General features: G+C 44.7%; 1 protein-coding gene across 2 annotated transcripts; it reads left to right on the top strand.

Moving 5' to 3' along the window:
* The first annotated feature begins 2,010 nt into the window (after window positions 1-2,010).
* On the top strand, window positions 2,011-19,562 carry ints1 (integrator complex subunit 1). Of its 2 annotated transcripts, none has more exons than XM_052048979.1 (48): window positions 2,011-2,201; window positions 2,407-2,521; window positions 2,706-2,996; window positions 3,289-3,485; window positions 3,588-3,725; window positions 3,932-4,091; window positions 4,167-4,272; window positions 4,361-4,547; window positions 4,967-5,112; window positions 5,341-5,482; window positions 5,554-5,730; window positions 5,793-5,901; window positions 6,568-6,688; window positions 6,772-6,849; window positions 6,916-7,073; window positions 7,602-7,698; window positions 7,780-7,871; window positions 8,463-8,523; window positions 8,601-8,798; window positions 8,880-9,009; window positions 9,154-9,333; window positions 9,494-9,643; window positions 9,726-9,905; window positions 9,983-10,087; window positions 10,174-10,341; window positions 10,448-10,559; window positions 10,840-10,998; window positions 11,087-11,233; window positions 11,316-11,414; window positions 11,525-11,649; window positions 11,950-12,204; window positions 12,282-12,441; window positions 12,850-12,981; window positions 13,060-13,231; window positions 13,328-13,454; window positions 13,525-13,640; window positions 13,716-13,803; window positions 13,888-14,132; window positions 15,853-15,982; window positions 16,088-16,221; window positions 16,298-16,490; window positions 16,567-16,691; window positions 16,811-16,920; window positions 17,007-17,120; window positions 17,220-17,290; window positions 18,327-18,418; window positions 18,529-18,638; window positions 18,748-19,562. In XM_052048979.1, the coding sequence occupies exons 2-48, from the start codon at window positions 2,467-2,469 to the stop codon at window positions 18,858-18,860; spliced, it is 6,555 nt and encodes a 2,184-aa protein (XP_051904939.1). In that variant the 5' UTR covers window positions 2,011-2,201; window positions 2,407-2,466; the 3' UTR covers window positions 18,861-19,562. The 2 variants fall into 2 exon arrangements, with proteins under 2 accessions (XP_051904939.1, XP_051904940.1); XM_052048980.1 differs by having other exon boundaries at window positions 13,331-13,454.
* Window positions 19,563-23,754: the final 4,192 nt, after the last annotated feature.

Raw genomic sequence — 23,754 nt, forward strand, 5'->3', positions numbered from 1 at the left:
AATAGTGCAAGTGGCTTCAGCAAGGAGAGGATATCTTATACAGTGGCCGTAAAATTTGTTCAATGCCTCCCCCCTTGCTTTTCCACCTTCTTCCTCGTGACATGTGCGCATGCATGTCTGACAATGAGGCACTCTAAAGTAGCCGCTGATCCTAACCAAGGTGCTTAAGTTCTTATATAGTTGAGGTGGGGGTGACTCATGCTAGGGCCCGAGTCTGTCACTACGCCCTGTTTTCACCACACCCAATAGATCAGTAAAACTGAATTGAGTACTAGTTGAGAACTGCATCGTTTATTTCACATGTTTCCAGCAATTATCCTCAAACATGTATTATGGATTTCAAAACACATTTCAGGATTCACTTGACACGTTCTTGAACTCCCACCACTGGTCCATATGTGACTAAGTGGAGTCACACACGAACCACTCCCTCATTGAATCTTAGCAGGCGCACGCACTCGCAGCTCTGTCACCTGCTGCCACTTAACTTGTGATTTAAAATGCTGTCATGTTTAATAGCCAGTGAGTCAATGGCTTAGCTTGTTGTTCTGCGCAGCACGTGGCAATGGAGATGTATGTTGATTACAGACCACATTTCTCCTGTGAACATCATCAGACAAGTAAACTTGCTTTCATTTGTCTAATCTGTTGCTGTCAGCCAACATTTGGACATCACATGTGAGTGACCCCCATAATGTTTGATCATAAATTTCAGCTTCAATTTTCTTTACTTATTTGTAAATAACCATAGCGCATCATTATTTTAATTTGTAATTGTAATTATTATGATGTTTTATGATGTGCAACTGTTTGTTTTTGATCATGTAAGATTATCCATTGTGCTCTGCCAAATATGAGTCCTCATCTTAGAAAAACATTAAAATTCACTGAAGAATATAAATGACATCGCTTTTTTTCAAAAATAGTTACAGGCTAAAAAAATATTTGAGATGAAGTCACGTTACTCTTTTTTTTAATTTATTTGCCCATGTTCAGCGGAGCGAAGCGAGGGAGTGGTGTGTGTTTCAGGCATCCGTAAGAGTGGCGAGCTGTGCGGTCTGAGTAGTTTTGGATTACAGGAAGTATCATTGAGTCACTAATCGCCATGCCCTTTCTTTTTCATTCTTTTTTCTTTTTTTTAATCTGAGTCATTCTCTTCAATTTGCTTGGAAATGTGATCTGGCACCAGAGGCCTCCTGGTGTGTGAGAGATCTTTCCCTACCACCTCCAACTTCAAATCAAGTCAGGCTTGATGTTGACTATTCATGACATTTAGCTCACATTTTCCCCATGCAGATGTTTGTTGCTAAGACATATTAATACTATCATCAGTACAGTTCCCATATGACACCACTGAACATTCCACTGACGTCACGCCAAATGATGAAAACACTTTACATAGCCAGCTGGAAATGTAACTTTTTTAGTTTTTGATGAAATACTTTATTACCATTGGCAGAAGCTGTGGCGAGACTACAGTATTTCAATTATTTACAGTGCTGAAATATGCTCTGAGATTGTTGATCGTATCTCAAGACTACAGTTATAGAGGGTGGGGCCACATTAGAGCAGTCATTACATCATCAATAAGCTTATTCTGACAAAATGGAAATTGTAAATTGAGCCAAGTGTCCAATATTTACCATTCTGCAACGTAATAAACAATTATGAGTAACATTATTGACCATATGACACTTCCATTCAAGTGGCATGGAAACTGCTGCCACCCATTGTTTGCGGACCGGAATTGAACTCAGGGATGCTGCGACAGAGGCTCCTCGGTTTGCGACACGCGGCAGTTCGACATTACGAACGGAGAAGAAGGCACGCTGTACTGTACTGTACTGTACTGTACTGTACTGTATATCTAAAGTGCATTTTAAATTTAACACCACACAGGCGGCGTCCATCAAAACAGGTTCATAAAGTAGTTACTGTGCTGGATAGCGCAGTTAACACTTCTGCCGCTAGACGGCAGCATGTCACTACTATGCTCTTTACCGTACACGTTTAGCATACCGTGGAAGACGTCATTGTAAACTAGGCTCTCCCATCAGTAGCATTTTTGTCATTTAGAGACAACTTTAACACACAATAAGGCGCTGATCAACAGCACTTTGTGAACATTTTAAGTTGTTCTGTATTCAATTGTCATAACCAGTTCGCATTCATCGAAAGTTGCCACCAGAGTCCCTAAAGCGGTGAGTTAGCCGCGTTAGCTCGTTGATGTCAGTCGGGCTTTAGCACATATAGCTGTGAATTGCGACCGAATACTGTACGACCTGCTCATCTTATTAAAGTCTGAGCTTGTAACAAGACGTTATTACGATGTCCTGGACCCTCCTAGCTTGCTAAATGCGCGATCTGGCATTCAACTAACCTTACTAATGTCTCCTTTTGTCTCAGGTAGAGCATCCCCACATATGACGTGAGGTTACTTATTATCATTTGAGGCACTTGGTCGTGATGAATCGGCCAAAGCCAACAGCCCTGCGGCGCCCCAGTGCTGCAAAAACATCAGGTAAGCTACATTAATCAAACTAAATGTCATGTGCAGGCATTCTAATTGTGATATTGTCCCTTCAGATGATGATTCAAACGAGACAGCAATGCATAAAGCAGTTCGTAGCAGTATACGAAATTGTAGAGCTGGGTAAGGTTCTATCAAAACGTTAATGTCAACACGATCCTTTATATTGTCCCAGGCCATCCTCCGCCCGGCGACTTCATTGCTCTGGGCTCAAAGAGCCAGGGTGGCGAATCCAAAGCCCCCGCTGTCCTCTTGAAGCCGGCCGCTACTGTTCTACCTGCCGACCGCAAGAGAGAGACCTCCTCCGCCCTTCCATCCTCATCAGGTCTGTCCAGCCTTGCCAAGCGGCCCAAGCTTTCCACCACGCCCCCGGTCAGTGCCCTGGGACGTCTCGCTGATGTTGCGGCTGCAGACAAGAGAGCAATATCACCCTCCATTAAGGAACCATCGGTTATTCCTATAGAAGGTAAGTCATCGTTAAATGCATGCAAGGCTGGATTTAGTCAGTAGGTCCAATATCCCAATTGCCAATCATATAATATGCACTAAAGGGACGCTTACATTGGCCGAAATTATATTTTTATTCTCATTTGCAGGAGGCATGACTCTGATCTGATGACATCCGTTTTCATGTGTGTTTTTATAGTTGCCGTGATGATTGTCTGTATTGCGCCACTTGAGAGCAAAGCATTCTGAATTGCCATACGTATACCTTGTGCTGAACATCCAGTAATGTGTTTTGTTGTATTTTTTTTTAGTGTCGCCAGCACTTTTGTTGGATGACATTGAGTTAGCCGAGTCGGAGGGCAACGATGAGCGCATTGAGGGGTTGCTGTGCGGTGCAGTGAAACAGCTCAAGATGAACCGAGCCAAACCGGACATCACTCTGTATCTCAGCCTCATGTTCCTGGCCAAGATCAAACCCAACGTTTTCGCTACAGAAGGAATCATAGAGGTATCGGTTTTATTTGTTCATGCATACAATATTAAACTCTAATGCTTGATTACTTAACATTGATGGATTTTTCTTTCCTTGGTTTTAAATTTGCATGCGTAGGCCTTGTGCAGCCTCCTGCGTCGAGACACTTCCATTAATTTTAAAGCAAAGGGAAATTCCCTGGTGTCCGTTCTGGCCTGCAATCTGCTGATGGCCGCATACGAAGAGGATGAGAACTGGCCAGAGATTTTTGTCAAAGTGAGAATGGCACCCTGAAAAGTGTATTTATGCATGCATATTTGTTATGTCATCAGACACATAAACAGGTGTCGATGTTTTAGTGAGCCACTCGGAGCACAATTAAAAAAAAAAACGGCCTACACTTATCCATAACAATTTAACTTTTAATCCAAAAGCTGATTTCCTCATACTTGCAGGTTTCAATATAAAATGGCATTTTTCAGGTGTACATTGAAGACTCCTTGGGAGAAAGAATCTGGGTGGACAGCTCTCACTGCAAGAACTTTGTTGACAACATTCAAACGGCTTTCAGCACCAAGATGCCCCCTAAAAGCATGCTGCTGCAGGCCGACACAGGCCGAACCGCAGGAGATCTCAGTGCCGGTATAGACCGTACACTCTGGCTTTTTAATTGTTTTTCATACGGAGAAAATCCTTAAACTCCTACTTTGATTCTAGGTAGCAGCCCTCATCCGTCAACTCCCGATGAGGATGACAGCCGAGCGGAATTGCTAATAGCGGAGGAGAAACTTAGCCCTGAGGATGAAGGGCAGGTTATGTCACGGTAGTAAAAACTTGTTGAAGCTAAATTAGAATCGAATAAGGGTTGATTAAGAGGCATTTTCAAAGGCTCACTGTCTGTCTCATCGCAGGTATGAGGAACTAGCCGAGAGCGTCGAGGACTACGTGCTGGATGTCCTGCGCGATCAGCTAAACCGTCGACAGCCTATGGACAACGTGTCACGCAATCTGCTGCGCCTGCTGACTGCCACGTGCGGCTACAAAGAGGCTCGACTCATGGCCGTGCAGAGGCTCGAGATGTGGCTGCAGAACCCCAAGGTGAGGGCTGGAATACCAGCTGTCATATTCGTGATCTAAACTTGCTGGATGACATTGTTTGGAGGACACCATGGTCAATTTGTAAACAATAAAACTTTTATGATAGCTTGGCAAGCCATCCATGTTTTTACAATATTAACCATGATAAAAACTCTTAAAGGTTACTGCATATTAAAAATGACACTTCATAAAACGACTACCAAGAATTATTAGGGTGACTTTCATTAATGCAACTTGCGAAGCGGCTTACGGTTTGAAAACTGAAATTGCCCGTATGTTCTATGAACACAATTTGTGGGAACAACTTCATACACGTGACTTTGATTGTGCGTTCTTCCCAGATCTTTTGTTGGAAAATACAGAAGAGCAAATGTAGCCATTTTGTATGTTTCATTGCTGCCATTTGTGCACCGGTACAGTTGACTCGGCCGGCGCAGGACCTCCTCATGTCGCTGTGTATGAACTGCAACACGCATGGAGCGGACGACATGGAGGTTATTTCCAACCTGATCAAAATCCGCCTCAAGCCCAAAGTACTCCTCAACCACTATATGCTCTGTGTCAGGTCAGTGTACACTTTTACAATTCTTTTAAGAATCACCAGTCTTACTACTTTGACTTTTTTTCAAGGTACAATCTGTTGCTCGGTGGTGGTGGGTGTTTTTTTTTTTTTCTCCCCCAACTCGTAAATCAGGGTCTCACTGTACTAGGTGATCCACACTATCTGGGTTTGGATCTTGATACCTTGAAATTTGAAAAATGGCTTTCTGATGATTGTTCCATCCATGGGCAGGGAGCTGCTCAACGCGCACAGAGACAACCTGGCCACAATGGTCAAGTTGGTAATCTTCAACGAGTTGTCCAATGCCAGGAACCCCAACAACATGCAGGTTCTTCACACGTTGCTGCAACACAGCCCAGAGCAGGCGCCAAAGGTGATTTGATTTAAAAATTCAAATTCCTTTTTCCTGATGTCTTGGCTCAAAATAAACATTTTTGTGTGTAGTTCTTGGCGATGGTTTTCCAGGATCTGCTCACCAACAAGGACGACTACCTCCGCGCCTCACGAGCCCTGCTGAGAGAGATCATCAAACAGACCAAACACGAAATCAATTTCCAGTCCTTCTGCTTCGGTTTGATGCAGGAGAGGAAGGAGCCCACCTATGTGGACATGGAGTTCAAAGTAAGGGTCTCGGCCCTGCTTCCTCTCGGTCTCCTTCGTTTAACTTTGTTTTTTCCCTGTAGGAGCGCTTTGTCATCCAGGTCACCGATTTGCTGACTGTCTCCATGATGTTGGGGATCACAGCTCAGGTCAAAGAAGCCGGCATTGCGTGGGACAAAGGAGAGAAAAAGAGTGAGTTATTTGCATGATGCCGGGTGACCAGGAAAAAAAACATTTGAAATATGAATGTAGTTAACTATATGCCGTAAGCAACTTCATTTTCAAAGTTGATACATCAAGTACCACCTCCATTCTTGGCTCTCATTTCCATCATAACCATCAACATTAAATGTAAGAAAATAAAAGTGTACTTCATTTTAGATGCTGTTAAAATGTATTGCACAAAAAATAAAGCAAAATGGTACAAAGAAAAACAATCGCACTGTACTGGATTAGGAAAAAAAGAGGAAGCAACATCGGGAGGATTATGCGCAGTTTGAAAATTTAATCCAGTGATTCTTTTACAGACCACAAGAGGTAGCCCTCCTCCCGCGACTCGAAATGCTTGTGCCACTTGGAGAAGCACTGACTGAGGGAAACGAAATTAAATGGCTTCTATGTTGAATTAATAAGCACTCTTTCTGTTTGCCCTAATGTTTAATTTTTTTTTAAATACCATGTTCAGATTAGTAAAAGAAACAAGAAAACCAAACTAAGATGAAACACACATTCAACAAAAACGTTTTCTATATTTTTTTCAAAATTGAGGTAATCTGTGCAAAGATTGACATGATGTAAAAAAAAATGGCACATTTGTGTTTAGTAGCATTAAAATTGATCTTCTTGTTCTTTCTCCAGACCTGGAGGTCCTGAGGTCCTTCCAGAATCAGATTGCCTCCATCCAGAGGGATGCCGTGTGGTGGCTTCACACGGTGGTTCCCACCATCAGCAAAGTGGGCGCCAAAGACTACGTGCACTGGTGGGTATTGATGTCTCAGAACTTGGTTCTCGTTTGGAAAAACCTCAGTTTCAAATTTCCAATATTTCTTCTTCACTCCACAGTCTTCACAAAGTGCTTTTCACGGAGCAACCCGAGACCTATTACAAGTGGGACAACTGGCCGCCAGAGAGCGACAGGAAGTAAGTCGCAAATGGTGGTCTGTTGATTGGGTTGCACTCGACTGAGATGTCTTTCTTGCTCCTTAGTTTTTTCCTGCGCCTCTGCTCCGAGGTGCCTCTGCTGGAGGACACGCTGATGCGCATCCTTGTCATCGGGCTGTCACGCGATCTGCCGCTGGGTCCGGCGGATGCCATGGAGCTCGCCGACCACCTGGTTAAGAGGGCTGCTGGCGCTCAGTCTGACGGTGAGCAGTTGCCATCTAACACTTGAATGAAAAGGAGATGAAATGTGCATTTTTTTCGCAGTTGTCAGGGTGTTTTCCATTGACTGTTTTCCCTCAGCCCATATAAACTGGACCATTAGCAAGTTTGACTTTTGTTCCCATGACAACCAGGGGTGGAGTCTGAACCTTGGACTAGTGGCCTTTATTTGTAGTAACAGAGAGCAGATTAGGGAGGAAAAAAAAGAGTTCTCCTTTGAAGACAATGAAAGGATTTTCACTCATGGAGGCAGCACTTCATACGCTACACTGTGTGCATGTGGCATTAAGACAAAATAAATATTCACCTACTGTCAGAACTTCACAGCATTGAGCTAAGATTGTAAGATAAATCTAATTTATGCATCAATAAAATCTGCTTACCTTTTGCCTGGTTTGGCTGGGGGTTCCGTATGAAGTTTTACTGTGGTTAAAATGTCTTTTTTTTTTTAACATAATATCTCTTCTTTTTAAAACCTCACATTGTGGACTTTTCCTTCTCTTGCCAACCAGATCTGGAAGTTTTGGTTGTCGAGCGGATCCAGCTCATTGACGCCGTGCTCAATCTGTGCACATACCATCACCCAGAAAACATTCAGCTGCCTGCAGGGTATTTGATTTGACATTTAAAGCACTCGCATGTAACCAGTGTTTATCGTTGCTAATAACAAATAACTCCAAACTTTTGAAGGTACCAGCCACCAAATTTGGCAATTTCCACCCTTTATTGGAAAGCATGGCTTCTGCTGCTGGTGGTAGCTGCGTTCAACCCACAGAAAATAGGTACTGTGCTGTGCCACTTTTCCTTTTCAATAATCTACATCAGGGGTGTCAAACATGAGGGCCGGAACCGTCCCCCAAGAAGGTTCGATCCGGCCCGCGGGATCATTTAAAAGTGAAAAAAAAATGCATTAAAGACATAGAATGAATATTTTAAATAAAATGTGATTTGTGGATTATCTGCTAGGGGCGCATTGTTTTGATCACAGTAGGAGACAACATGGTTTTGATCGGGGAAGAAAACGGTAGTCTCAGTCTGTCACCGAGATAGACCCAACGCAGCAAATGATATGAAAGCGCCAATCAATGCTTCTTGAGACCAAAACAAAGGAAAGAGGTGATATTTTGGTGATTCATAGCACTGTGTGTTATAATGTTAATGGTTCGGCCCACTTGACATCTACCGAGTCCGTATGTGACCCACAATGTGAAATGAGTTTCACACCCCTGATCTAGATCGTCAAAACGGAACACCTTAACACCTTTGGAAATCTGTCATTATTTAACTCGGTCATATAACTTTTTGAACTAAATAGGTCATCGAACTAACTAGCTAATTTAATCTATGTGAACTATTTATCATTACATCTGCAGGCTTGACTGCCTGGGATGGCTACCCTACCCTGAAAATGCTGATGGAGATGGTTATGACCAAGTAGGCGCCTCGCCCCTAATAACGCTCACAATTCCTGATTTCAAAGCCCCGCGTCATAATCGTTCACCCTTCCACAGTAACTACACGTACCCGCCTTGCACCGTGGCGGACGACGACACCAAGACGGAGATGATCGGTCGTGAGCTGCAGATCTCGCAGCGTGAGAAACAGGAGATCCTGGCCTTCGAAAGCCACTTGGCCGCCGCATCCACAAAACAGACCATCACAGAGAACAACAGCCTGCTGCTTTCCCAGCTCACTAGTCTGGACCCGCAGTAAGTTCACACAACCCAAACGACTTAGTAATCAGTAGTTAAGTTCAGAGTATTAACATGACGTGTTTTGTTTGTGCTCAGGGGTCCGCCTCGTCGACCTCCACCTCAGGTCCAGGAGCAAGTGAAGACCCTCAACCAGTCCCTGCGCCTCGGCCATCTCCTATGCCGTAGCCGGAACCCGGACTTTCTACTCAACATCATACAGAGACAGGTAAGTAAGAAGGCATGCGAATAATGTGAAAATATTTCATATAAGCCATTATCAAAAAGAATTTCAAGATATAAAAAATTATAAGGTTGATATCCACACAAGGCATGTGCAGTGCTACCGCACTAATACAACTTCCTTGTATAGGCTTCGTCCCAGTCCATGCCCTGGTTGGCTGATCTGGTCCAGTCCAGCGAGGGGTCCTTAGATGTGCTCCCCGTGCAGTGCCTGTGTGAATTCCTGCTGCACGACGCTGCAGACGACAGCCTGCATCTAGACGACGACGACGAAGGAGGGAGCAAAGAACAAAAAGCCAAGAGAAGACAAGTACTCCCATGATTACCTTTTTTGTTGTTGTTCTTCTTCTTGTGGATCTTTACATCCGATGTTAACTCATTCAGTACCAGACAATTCTGGACCAAGTCTGAAAAGACGTTTAAAAACGTCTTTGGGAGTGAATGAGTTAAGTGTAGTTTGTTCCCAACAGAGGCAGCAAAAACAAAGGCAGCTCCTCGGACGGCTTCAAGATCTTTTACTGGGTCCCAAAGCCGATGAGCAGACAACCTGCGAAGTTCTGGATTACTTCCTGCGTCGTCTCAGCTCCTCTCAGGTGGCTTCAAGAGTCCTGGCAATGAAGGTATTTCTGCTCTCATCAATCGGCTCGCCACTCATTGTGCTGAAAACCCAATTTCACCGTTCACTATGCACTCGACGTGCAGGGCTTGGCACTGGTGCTAACCGAAGGAGGTCTGAAGGACGGAGAGGAACGCGACCAGCCCATGGAGGAGGACTCCACAGATGCCGAGCTTCTGCCGGGGTACCAGTGGTTGCTGCAGGACCTCCCCAAGCTCCCGATGTTCGACAGCGTCCGAGGCATGACGTCCACCGCCCTGCAGCAGGTCCGCATTAATAACATGGAAACGGCGAGGAGCTTCCATTTTCAAGCCTTTCTCCTCCCGTGTTTCCTCCAACCAAGGCCATACACATGGAGACCGATCCTCAGACCATCAGTGCCTATCTCATCTACCTGTCACAGTATGCACCAGTGGAAGAGCAGGCTTCTCACAACGACTTGGCTTTGGTAATCGTTTAGTCATCAAAAATCTCCTTTCTCAATACTTCAGTCCACATTGTGCTTGTTCTCACAAACGTCCTGTCCTCCCGCAGGATGTGGCCCGGCTGATCGTGGAGCGCTCCACCATCATGAACAATCTTTTCTCCAAGCACTCCTGCAGGCCCGAGTCGGAGGCTGTCCTCGGCGCATTCCTCACCATTTTCTCCGCTTATATCAGGAGGATGAGGAAGACCAAAGATGGCGAGGATCTCTACAGCTGGGTACAAGCCACCTCCAACCGCACTCGTCAAGTTTGATTTTTGTCACTCGACTTGGTGTTGAATCTTTTTTTTTTTTTCCCCCGGTTGTTGACTTTCTTTTTTTTAGTCAGAGTCTCAAGATCAGGTGTTTCTGCGCTGGACTACAGGCGAGACAGCCACCATGCACATCCTTGTCGTCCACGCGATGGTCATCCTACTTACCCTGGGACCGCCTAAAGGTAGTTTATGAATAAAATTAAGTTGGCGAGCATGCTTGTAAGTGAATGGATGAGGAATAGGCATATTTTGGGAACAAAGAAAAAATATAACAAGAAGCATGATATAATTTAATCCTACCACCTTTTTACAGTCTGGTTGGAATAGGACTGTCCTATCCTGTCTTCATACAGACAAAAGTTCACACACACAATACAGTAGTTTCATACACCCATGTTTACAAAGGACAGAAAATGAAAAGTCTCCATGTTTTTTTTGTGCTTTGCTGTATCAATACCGCAGGAGAGAGTGACTTCTACTGTCTTTTGGACATTTGGTTCCCCGACAAGAAACCATTGCCAACTGCCTTCCTGGTGGACACGTCAGAGGAAGCCCTGCTGTTGCCTGATTGGTTAAAACTGAGGATGATTCGATCTGAGGTGCCTCGATTGGTGGATGCAGGTAAAGCTTTGAGCACAAGTCGCTGCTCTTCTCAGTAAGATTTTTTTTTTTATTCATATTGTGTACCCATGATACCTTTCACCTTCAGCTCTGCAAGACCTGGAGCCTGAGCAATTGCTACTGTTTGTGCAATCGTTTGGAATTCCGGTCTCAAGCATGAGTAAACTGTTGCAGTACTTGGACCAGGCTGTCACTGTTGAACCACGGGCACTAGAGCAGAACATTATGGACAAGGGTAGGAGTCGGCTGCGCTTTCACTTTTATTTGCTATTGTGGTTGTCTAAACGCGCTGGCTTTGTGTATTTGGTCTGCGGCAGACTACATGGCCCACTTGGTGGAGGTGCAGCATGAGCGAGGTGCCACCGGGGGGCATGCTTTCCATAGGTTGCTGAGCTCCTTCCTTCCACCTCAGAGAGGTCAGGTGGCTTCATCTTCACTCCGAAGACAATTTTGACTCATAATATCTGATTTTAATGTAAGCCACTGTTAAAGGTGAATGCAAAATTCTGATGATTCTTTCCCACAGATGCTGCAGAACCAAGTAAATCCAAAGTTACAGTGGAAACTCCCCACGGTTCTGTTAAGATGAGAGCGGCCACGCAGCTCCCTGCGGTCGGGCCTGATGATGACCTTACAGGCTTGATGCTGCGGGTAGGACACACTTGGAAATAAGCTGCATAGAACCTAGTTAGAATATGACCACGCCCCAAGCACGTCAAGAAATAGAAGTCGTACGCGCTTACTTCTGTATTAAAGGGTGGCGTACTCAACGATAAGCAACATTAAGGTGAACGATGCAAAATATTTGCAGCACAAACCTCACAGCTTTTGTGACATAATTTGTCAGCGTGAATGCCTTCCAATGGACCCCACAATTAAAAAATAATTCTGCTCATATGTCCTGTGACTTAGCGGGCACCACTCCAACTCATCTGACTTGTTCTTCCGCAGATATTCCCTTTGAAGGCAGAGCCGCGCTGGCCCGGCCCGCCCCCCAACCAGCTCTCGCTGGCCTTGCAGCAGGCTCTGGCCAAAGAGCTGATGCGGGCTAAGCAGGGTCAAGTTCACCAAGCCGGGCTGGCTCTGCGTCTCCTTCAGGGCATTGCCGCATTGCTTACTTCGAGCCATGCCGGGCCCATTGTCTTGTCCATGCACCGCAACCACGCCCTCGCTTGCCCGCTCATGCGCCAGCTTCACCTCTACCAGGTATGCAATACACGCTCATCAACTTTTTCCGATTCCATTTTCTACCCCGTTGTGTTGACATTTTATTCTCCCCTCAGCGCCTAGTTCCACAGGACGTTTCCTTCTCTTCTTTATTCCTCAAAGTCAACGTTGAGATGCTCATCTGGCTTGACAATCCCTCCATGGAGGCGGGCCCGCTAAAGACTCTGCTCAAGTCTTTCATTGGCCAAAACTCTCTCACACACCGACACAACGATGGTGAGCGACTTCATCTTTTGAGATGCTGAATATTTTCTGTGAATGATTTTGGGTTTTTTTTTTGAGTGAGTCACTGATGGTGGGTTTGGTTCTTACAAAGTGACAGTGTGTGTGATTTCTGTGTCTACAAGTGCCATATGATTGACTCGAGATCAATAGGACTGTGTTTCTCAACCTCTATTGAGCCAAGGCACATACTGTATTTCACATCGGGGAAAAAAAATCTCACACCACTTGGCTAAACGACTCTCAAAAAGTGGATTTACTGGTCAAATATTTACCTCCAGTAATCTAGTGGAAGAGTATTTCATTGTTTTGCCTGTTGCTATACGCGGTCGGCATCGGCAAATGAACAAAAAAAAAAGATGGGTGAATATTTAGTTTTTCGTTTCTTTCCTCCTCTGTCAGTACGCTCAGGCTTCCTCCACCTGGCTGAAGCGCTTGCCTATCATAGCGACACCGAGGTGCAAATGAGAGCCATCATAGCCATGCTGAAGGCCAAAGAGAGATGCAACGCAGAGCCGGAGCTCATCGGAAAAGGTTGCACTTACAGTTTACCAATATTTTCTTTTCTTTCGTTCTCGTATTAACCTTTTTGTTCTACTTCACGTCTTTCAGTTTTACAAGGGCTGATGGAGGCCAAGTCTCCACATTTGGAAGAGCTGTTGTCTCTTTTGTTGACGGCCAGCAGCCAGAACGGGACATCCGTCCCCGTTGCCACGGTTATTTCTTTGCTATTGCAGGAAAGCGAGGAGTGCGTCGTGAAGAACGAACCGGATGCAAATACCAAGTGAGCGGAGCATTTCACTTTTCCATGTCGTCTTTTGGCGGATGGATATTTTCTTGGCGGCCACCACCAAAATGAATGACCCGTCTCCTTTGCAAGCAGCTCCGAGGTGGCAAAGTCCGGCCTGAGCTCGGGTCTGCTGGTGGATTGGATGGAGTACCTTGACCCTGAGGTCACGTCCGTGTGTCCCGACCTTCAGCAGAAACTCTTGTTTGCCCTCAACAAGGTGAGAGCTTTCCCCTTATCGCATCTCAAACCAGCAGTTTTCTTCCCTGATGCATCCTCCTGTTTCTCAGGCGCGAGGCACTCCTGCCTACAGGCCTTACCTTCTCGCCCTGCTCACGCATCAGTCTAACTGGTCCACGCTGCTGCAGTGCATCAACGCTCTGCTCAGCAAGCGAAAAGACTACAAGTACGGTGCAACTCGTCACCTAGCATAATGTTCATTGTGTGTTCTGTATTGAACATATTATAAAATGCCTTCCAGGCTTGATCCGACGTCAGCTCTGGATTTCCTGTGGGCGTGCAGCCACATCCCACGCATCTGGCAAGGACGCGACCAGAAAATCCCTCAAGTCGGTTCCAAAACCAGAAGAGTCCACTTGGCGTCCCCGAAAATAAACATCTGATATTTTTTTCTTTTCCTTATGCGAGCACAGAAGAAAACTGAGAAATTTGTGATGCGGCTCAGCTCTGAGGAGCTCATCAGTCTGGTGGATCTGATTCTGGCCGAGTCGGAGCTTAACTGCCGCAGTGAGAGGAGCGCGCCGGCGGAGGAGGAGGCGTCCTGCTCGCTCATCCAGGCCCGGCTGCCGCTACTCCACTCCTACTGCAACGGCCACCTGGACAACATCAAGAAGGTCTCAGAGTATCTCATCAGCTGCACCAAGAAGTGGGAGGACAGGTTGGTGTCATCTCAAGTCGTCACCTTGTAAATGTTTAAGCATTAAGTTAATCTACTAAACCGAATTTTTCAAATGTGTGTATTTCAGATGACACTTTCTTTGAGAACATAATTTAGAACAGAGAGCCGTTTTTCGTCGTTTGCGCCCCAAATGCACAATAATGTAAGCCAGGGGTGTCCAAACTTTTTGCCAAGTGGGCCAGATTTTATGTGGTAAAATGTCGGGGGGCCGACCTTGGCTGACATTCTTTACATTGAACAACAATATTGTTCAAGTTTTAGTAAGCCAGTCTGTTTCACATTTCCATTTTTATTTTAATTTCAACAATCTTACGAATTTCTTTTGGTTCATTTGAAACAGGAATTTGAAATATGACATATCAGTCAATATAAACACGGAGTGATGTCTTGTTAACTCGTGAGTGATGCCCTCTAGTGTCTAAATGCTATTACTCATTTAGTGAATGCTATTACTCATTTAGCCACTAGAGGGAAGCAGTACTCTATGAAACATCACTCACCAGTCTATGAGACCTCAGTCAATGCAACACGTGTTCCATTGCGCCCAACCTGCGGGCCAGACGGCACTGATTTTATGACGGGGGCCGAGGGCCGGATGAAATTCGACCGCGGGCCGGATTTGGCCCGCGGGCCGGACTTTGGACACGCCTGATGTAAGCCAATGGTTGAAAGCAGCAACCAGTGTCGTTGAAAACGGATAATATTGCTCTTGTATGAAATATTATTGGATGTCTATTGTTGTTTTCCCCAATTAGTCCAGCCACTGAGTGTTTAAAAAAAAAAATTATCTTGCCGCTGATTAACTTGGGCCAAATCATGCCCGATGTTCCTTTCCCGTTACCGATGAACTTTGCAGCCTCTCCTCTATCAAGGCGTAACGCCGCGGGCCAGCAAGAAACCCGATAATTAGGTCTATTGGTGTGAAATTAAAACCGGCAGAAGTCGGCGGCACCGTGATCTCTTTAAAAGCTCAGTGCTGTTATAATGAAGCCGAGAGGATTAAGGCTCAGGCGCTAAACTCGCCTGTGTTGTGAGCCGCTGTCAGAGATCAGGGTGCAACTCTTTGTGGAGCCCAACCCTCCTTTTCACCAATGTGTCTTCTCCTTATTAAAGCCACTTTAATGAGGAAACTTTGGCCAAGGTCAAATAAAATTAGCTGGCGAATTACAGTATTTTTTTTTCTTTAGTCCTGCTGAGATGTCCCTGGTAAAAACACAAGCGGATAAACACGCGCACCCAAAAAAAAAAAAAAAAAGGAAGCACTTGGCCTTGTGTTGAGTGTATGTTATATTAGATAAGCTGCTGTTGATTCCAATTACATCCCACCAAACAAGCGCTTCTTTTGGCATTCAAGGTCGCTGCGGCTGCAATAAACTGTCTCGTTAGTGGAGCTGAGCTCTCGTCTTGCGAGCGGCTGGCCTTAAGAGGATTTGCATGAAACTACAACAGACATGAAGCCAAACATTGTTGTTGCTTTTTTTGTTTTTTTTGTATGTGCTCACATTGTGCTAATGTGTGCGAATTGTTGTCACTTGTCAAGAGACACAAAAAAAGAATGCGCCGTATGATCAGAGAAGGTCGGGAAAAAAATGGTCATGTTTATACATTAATACAAATGTGCAAAGCAGCTTTCTGGAAGGATGAAGGGGTGCTGGTCATTTTGCATGTGGGTAACTTTTTTTTTTTTTAATCGTCTCAGTGCCATGAGTAAGCGTTGCCAGAACTTGCTACTGCAAATCTACCTCCACTTCCCCGAGGTCATCCAGCACGTCACCTTGCCCGAGGGCACGCTCAGCAGCGGGGGGACAGCGGACGGCAGCAGCTGCAAGGTAAAGTGGCTTAGTTAGCATCCCTGTTGTGGGATTTTATTGGGAAATTTCAGTGGGGAAATGCCTGATTTAGGTATCGAAAACCTATTTGTCTTATTTTGTCAGCTTGACGTGCTGGTCCACCGTCTGGTTACGCTGCTCGCCGATGTCGTGGAATCCAAATCAGCTGAGGGACGTGTTTCCGATGCCAATCTCGCGTGTCGGAAACTGGCCGTGTCACATCCTGTCCTCTTGCTCCGGTGAGAAGCCTCCACCAACTTCACTTGTTTATTTTATACAACGCATATTGACCATTCTCCTTTTCTTCCCATCCAGGCACCTGCCCATGATCGCAGGCCTGCTTCACGGCCGCATTCACCTCAACTTTCGCGAATTCCGCCAGCAGAACCACATGATGTTCTTCAGCAACGTGTTGGCCATTCTGGAGCTGTTGCAGCCCCTGGTCTTCCACGTTGACCACCAGAGGGCGCTTCAAGACTGCCTTCTGTCTTTCATGAAGGTCCTTAAGGTTGGTGGCGCACCGCTTCATTGGAAGCTGTTGACTGTCAGGAGTTCTTCAATGGTTCTTCCTTCTGGACCTGCAGAACTTTCAAAGGAGTCGTTCTCCACTGGTCTTCATCAACAAGTTCCTCCAGTTCACACAAAAGTATATTACCCATGATGCAGCAGCCGCCATCCCATACCTGCAGAGGCACTCTGATATATTGCAGTAAGTCATGGCAGATTAAGCAGGCTACAGGCATACCAGTTTCTAACATCTCGAGAAAAAGTTGCCAATAGTTTCCAACTCCAGCTGATTATTTCCTTTTCTACATTTTTGTTTTACAGGAGCATGAGTGCTGAAAACCCAGACCTGGTCCAGCTAAAGTCTCTGCTAGCTGGGCTCACTCTTCCTGTAAAAAGCTCCTCCACGGAGGTCTCTACAGAAGACGGAGATGGTAAGATTTGAAAGAATTCTTTCATGATATTAAGAAAGCAATCCCTGACACTGCAGATTACAGTTTTTATTATTCATCTTCTCCAGATGAGATGGCGGCCGGTTCCCTCCCTCTGGTCAACATCTCCGCGTCGGTTCCACTCAGCGGCACCGACATGACGACGTATCTGCGGAATATTTCAAGAGGCGAGGCCATGGAGGGTGAGGCTGACTCGGCTGCTATGGCCCAGAGAGAGCGCAGCATGCGGTCGATTGACGGTGACTCACCCTGACGTTTTTGAACTTTTTGCTCCTCTTCAGATGTGTTGGAAGTGTTGACGGAGGTGGATGAGAAGTCAAGGAGGAGCCCGGAGATCATCCAATACTTCATTGTGAGTCACCGAGCAAATAGAACACGAGAGAGCACAAACATTTTCAACTGCCAAACCATAGCTGCACCTAAACATACAAATTCACTTACTTTTAGCTGTTTAAAGCTCAATGCGTAGACAATTTTCTTATACAGTACCAGTGTAGAATACTGTGGAACCTCGTTTTTCATGAGTAATCTATTCCAGAAAGTCTGACGAGAAATGAATAATTGAAGCCATACTACGCACAGGAAATATAATTACGACAAATCAGTTCCAGACACCCACAAATATTAACAAAAAAAAAGGACTTAATTGGCAATAACAATCGTTTGACAACTCATAAACCTTGTGAAATAAATGCAGATAACTAACGAAATGCCTCAATGAACATCAAACTTTTACCTTGACTAACGATGAATGAACAGAAATGTTTACCATTCCCTCTGAAATTCTGTCGTGGCTGCCTTTCCAGCAGCTCCTATATTTTGTTGTTCTACTTCTTCCTTTCATAACTTTGCTGCTCTGAATTTCTCCATTGCGAGTCGAATAAAGGTTTAGGTTTTTTAAAGGTTTTCTTATCTTTATGAAAGGGCTGGGGGCACTTGAAACTTTATTTGCCCTCATTCAAATTGTATGAAAACCAAAGTGTCATTGTATGATAATGTTGCTGTTCAACAAACGGCACATATCTATTTTTTGTAATATTTAGCCAAAACAAAGTAAATGTAACAATTTGAATAAGACGATACAATTAAATTATGTGCAACTATTCAACTTGCTGAAATTTAAGAAAGAAATTACCATCATAATTATTTATCTGTCCACTTCCTGTAAAATTTAGCCAGCTTTTTAATTTTACCTGTACTATGTATTTAAAAATATTTAACACGAGAAGGCTTGAACTGAGATTCAAAAGTGGAATAACTTGACTGTGAGGGTTTTTTTCTTTTTTTTCTTATCTCAAATTGAAACACTCAGTCTGGATTGCCCCTAGTGATCAATCGGAGTTGTCTAAGATGTCACATAGAATCTCACAAACGGACTTATTCAACAGAATGACCTGCAGAGACTCATGACGTCCTCGGAGGAGTTGTGTCGCAACATTGCATTCAACCTGGCGCTACGTTGCATCCAGAACAATCCCTGGTAATGTCGCAATCAACTCAAATTTGACTAATGTGTCCAAAAAAAAAAAAGCTAGTCATTTTGATCAATAAATTGTGACATTTGACCTCATGTGCATTTCCGTCCTGCAGCCTGGCAACCGACTTCCTGCCGACATTCATGTACTGCATGGGCAGCAGCGACTTCGATGTGGTGCAGACGGCTTTGAGGAATCTTCCGGAATACGTGCTGCTCTGTCAAGGTAAGACAAAAGACGTCCTCGCAGAGGAGCGACGACTCCTTTCCTCGGAACTGCGCCGAACACGCCATCCATGTGAGTGTTGTTTTTCTTTTCTTCCTCTCCTCTCCAGAACATGCAGACATTTTGCTCCACAAGGCGTTCTTAGTGGGGGTCTACGGACAAATTGACACCAGTTCAATGATAGCGGACTCCATGAAGGTCCTTCACATGGAGGCCATTTAACTTAATACAGTTGCACGTTCATCTGATCGAAATTGGACAATTTAGTTCAGACACGCAATTTCTTGAGTGGTTTCTTCGGTGGTCATCTTATTTTAGGTTATATGAGTGGATCTCAAATCATTTGAATGTCATGGAAGCATACGTTTTTTTTTCTTTTCAATTCAAAAGGTGTAACTTGAACTACACAGATTCATATCGGGGGAGTTGCGGTTTTTAACATGTTCATTCATAATGTTTCGTAAAAAGTGTGTCATGGCTATGTAAAAGTCCGTAGTTGTATTAAGTAGTCACAGAACGCTTTCCAGCATACACAGAATAGCTGTGCTAAACTAGCAATTGCTTCCTAAACAAGCCAAGCTTAGTGATGATGGCTATGCCGGTAGCAGGATTTAGTTATAATATTATTACTACATGATGAATTTGGAGATTTTGTTAGCTGTCGAGCTGAAGGTATCGAAATGATAAAAGAAAATCATGATGAAATATTACTCACAGCGTAATGAATCCAGCGTACAAATTTCACTTTTTGAATTGAACCACTGAAATGAATTCACTTTTAACTGCTTTATCTCTTTGATTGAATGTAAAATCCATCATCCATATGTAAAATCCACTCTTGCAATTTGAATGTCTGAATTTGAAACATCAACATTGCTTGAATTTTAAACGAGGGACCACAAAGGTTCTCTATTATGGATTCCAGTCATTGTCTGCAGGCCAATATGTATTCCTGTCACCCAAAAAGCATTTTCAGAGCACTCCCGGTGAATTAAGAGAAGAAAAAAAAAGATACATTTGAGCAAGTAGTGGAACCAATTTCTGCAGCCACTAGTTTCATCCGCAATGATAAGCTGAAATTGTAAATAAAACAAGACACCAAAGCCAATTATTAACTTTCATGTACCTTGTAAAAGAAGAGTAAAAAAAAAAAGAAAAACATGCCAAGCGGGCCCCGTCTTTCAATCGGTTGCAGACAAAAGCGGGAAGCGGCTGTCACGCTGCGTGGCGGCTCGCTCCTCGCCGCCGCGCGGCAGCCAGATTAAAAGCGGCGATGAGCATGCTGCGATGGAAACCATTTTGCCATGAAAAGTGCGTCTTGTTCAGCCCCTCTGCCACCGACTTGACGTGAAAGCTTCTACTCTGCGTCAAAAGAGCCGAGTCAAATAGCGCAGGGATGCGGGCCCAAGGAGGAAAGTGGACTTCCCCATTGGAGCCAAATTAACCGTGGCGATAATTGTTCAATCATTTCAAGCTCGAGGTCTGCTTTGATGACGCCATGTCGAAGCCGGTGTTGCATTACGTGGAACTTGAGGATCCTTGGTGAGGCTGAAGCGTGCCCACACTCGCCGGTCAGTGGAAACTGTCGCTCACAAATCAAAAGTCCAAAACAGACTTGGACTGGATGGGTGAGTGCAGCTTTTAGCACTACTCTACCTCTTTGTGTAACACTGTAATATAGGAACACAGTTTGGGGGTCATTTGCTGTCATTTATCTGCCCCCCACCCCCACCAAACACACACACACTTTACTTTAACTCAACGTGTTTTTTTTTCAATCAGTCAATCAGTTGCTCTCAACTGAAACAACGTTGTACTGACTTAGCGCATAATACTTGGTTTTCCAAGTAGCACTATTATAAGCAACATTAAAAGTCAGTAGCGTCGTAGGCCTATGCGTTAATAAGAAAACAACAACAGAGACGAGTTAAATTTAAAACAAACATATTGAATATTATTGTAGGCCAGTGTAAAACTATACACAGTTTGAACATTAAAGGGGTAGTCAAGTCCAAACGTTTCTGTACAATCAATGTTCTATGTCTACTAGTCTACAGATGACATTCTGATGAATATTGCAGTTATGGGGACATGATTTAAGCAGCAAAATCCACACTTTTCTCATAGGGTGGCCCGTTACTCAGGGCTTGTGTAATGGCCCACCAGTTTTCTGGGTTTGGTCATGTGACTTTGGCAAGCTGAGCCATTCATCGAAACATACTATTGTAAAGGAAATTTTTTGACTTGACTTCCCCTTTAACACTGCACATAAATATACACAAGCATATATATATATATATATATATATATATATAATGTGTGGCAGTACATTACTGTAAAAAAAAACATTCAAACTCTACTCGTATTTTTTAGGTTTTGTGTGGGTGTGGGTGTATTTTTATTATTATTTTTTGTAATTAAAAAAGATTTAGCCCTGAACACCGTATGTACAAGTATACTGCTCCCGTTGACACCCGTCTCTCCCCTGATGCCTTATTGCACCTGTATGGTGTCCTGTAACTCGCCGAGAGCTGTGTTTATGGTGATCTATCACGTTTCTGCACAAGCCCCGACAGCCTGAGCTCTTGGTCCGGCCGGCGCCAGTATCCGATTGGCCGGGCAGCAGCCGGGCGGAACGGTGATGAGTGACGGCGAGTAGAAGAGCAGGCTGAGTCCTCAGCTGCCCGCGCCCGCTAGAGCGCGTGATGCTCGTATTGATCTCAGTGATCAGCTTGGCAGGAATGCAGACGTTCCTCTGAGCCTCCCCAACCTGCCCCCCCCACCCCCACCCGCCCCTCAACAATGTGCCACGACCTGCCTCGTCACACATCTGTCTGTTTGCCGTCTTCCTTTTCCGTTGCACGGCGGCCTTAGATCATCTCCTACTCATGCACGCTTGACTTGTGCTTGCCTGGAAAGAAAAAAAAAAAAAACAAGTCTCTCGCCTGCCTTTTTCACTGCCACTTTGATGTTTCAAGTGTGATTCGCTGTTGAATGGCGTCTGCTTTTCCTTATGGTGCTGACATGAAAAGCAGGCGGAGGGCCTCTTGGGTTCGTCCCACGGCCCCTGATCCAAGACTAAAACGGTTGGCCCCGCGGGATACGATTACCCGGGGGGAAAGGGAGGCGCGAGACATTGAGGCCTCCTCAGGCGTGACATCCACTTTTGCTCCAACTTACATGAAACTTTTAACGGGCGCTGATTGAATTATGACTCAAAACCATTTAGAGAATAGCTCTCCGCCAAGCCGTGAACAAAAGTCCGACCGCATCTAGCCAGTGGCGGTTTGTGCAATTAGCAGCGTGTACTTTGACAAGAATGAGGCAGTCGATCCGTGTTTTTTTTGGGGGGGGGGGTTTGTTTTTACATTTTAAAACAGTTCCCATGAATCTAAGATGAGTTTTAGGTCCAGCCTAATCTCATGCAATTAAGTGACTTTTTCCCCCTGCCGTAAATACTGCAGAGCCTGTATTTCGTTACCTTGAAGACACAGGGCGGAGCCTGAGGCTAGCGACGAATGGCTTCTAGTTGTGATGTCGTAGGGAAAAGTGAGTCCCAATAAAGACAAAAAAATATATACAGCGTATCTTTTTTTTTTAACTTTTGGAAGCAGCTTTATGCACAACACTGCGTGCATGTGACGGATGAACATCTATCGTGGCACTCCTTGTGTTGAAAGCAAATCTCGCTCAAAAAGTATTTTTTCATTATTCGCCTTAAAATTCACCTAAAGCGTTTTTTTTTGTTTTTGTTTTTGTGGTCAGGCCAAAGCAACAAGTGAATAAGTATTGCTTTGCGGCCATCTTGGTGCCAAGGGACTATGTTGAAGTAAGTTGTAGATATTCACTATGAAAAAAGTTGCGCTTGGCTGCCATCTTGTGGCATCTGTAGACAAATATAAACCTTTTGGGGATTTTCTCTTTCCCGGTCTGCGCTGTACAGCTGCAAACAATATAGATCAATTTAATCAAATATAATAAATAACCTTTAAAATCTTGATTTCTTCAGAAATTTGAAACCTCATGAGACGACAATTCGACTTAAGCCACGCAACAAGAGCTTTATTTATTTAGTTTCCCCCTTTCCCGTTCCTCAAATGCTTTCTCGAGTGTTCAAATTATGTGAGTAAAAGCCAAATAGTTGAAAAGTGTCTACACCGGGCTTGAGGTTGAACAAAGGCCGTGTGTGGCGGGATCGTCGACTGGCTGAATAGACACCTGCGTTTGTCCCGAGCGCACAGCTCACTACAGGGATTTAGGATCTAATAGTAGATCCTCAGCCCCCCCCCCCCCCCCCCCTGCCAAACTCAACCCACACCCTCTGTCCTTTTAAAGCCTATTGATCCAGATAATCAGGGACAGAGTTGGGGGAGGACTTGAGGTTGTGACAGACGCTTTGAAAGAAATACTGGTGGATAATTGAGGGAGGCCTTGAAGGCCACAATGGTGACGGATCGCGTCAGGCTTCACGCGACGGGCCTCGCGCACCTCTCTGGTGGTTCTTTAGTTCGCCCGGATGACACGCTAACCGCGGAGATGAGCTTGTGTTATTCGTGGCGAGACAATGAGTGTTTTTTGGGGGTTTTTTTGTGGGGTTTTAGACAGCCACCGGTGAGACATCTTTCGAGGTAAACTTGGAATTGACTTGTTTGAGCTTGTGCTCATTCATTGGAAGCAAACTCCAAAGCTTAACTCATCGCAGGAAAAGACATTTAGCAATCTGTCAATGGCTAGTGCCTAATGACAGCAAAAGTTTTTTTTTTTTTTTTTGCCCAAAGCACTTCTCCAATGGAAATGGGCGGTTAGACATTTGGAAACATCCAGTCTCGAAATGGGTGGGTATCGGCAGCGGCAGTGTCTGGCATGTGCAATGCGTGCGGTTGCACAGGATGGCATTTCTGTCCGCTGTCACAAAAGTTTTTCGGTGAAACGGTTTTCTCTTGGCATCAGTACGTGTAACTGATTGGCCTTTGTGTAGGGAATTTGTGCCCTGTGTGGAATCGTCCTTTGTCAAAGATGCAAGACAAGATGGTGGCTGGGCAGTTGATACTTGGGAAAATAGTTGTTTTTTTTTTTTTAATTGGTAACATGGTCGGTCAGGAGAAGGTCAAAGCCA

This window comes from Hippocampus zosterae, chromosome 17 (genome assembly GCF_025434085.1).
Source record: "Hippocampus zosterae strain Florida chromosome 17, ASM2543408v3, whole genome shotgun sequence".
NCBI classification, from domain to species: Eukaryota; Metazoa; Chordata; class Actinopteri; order Syngnathiformes; family Syngnathidae; genus Hippocampus; species Hippocampus zosterae.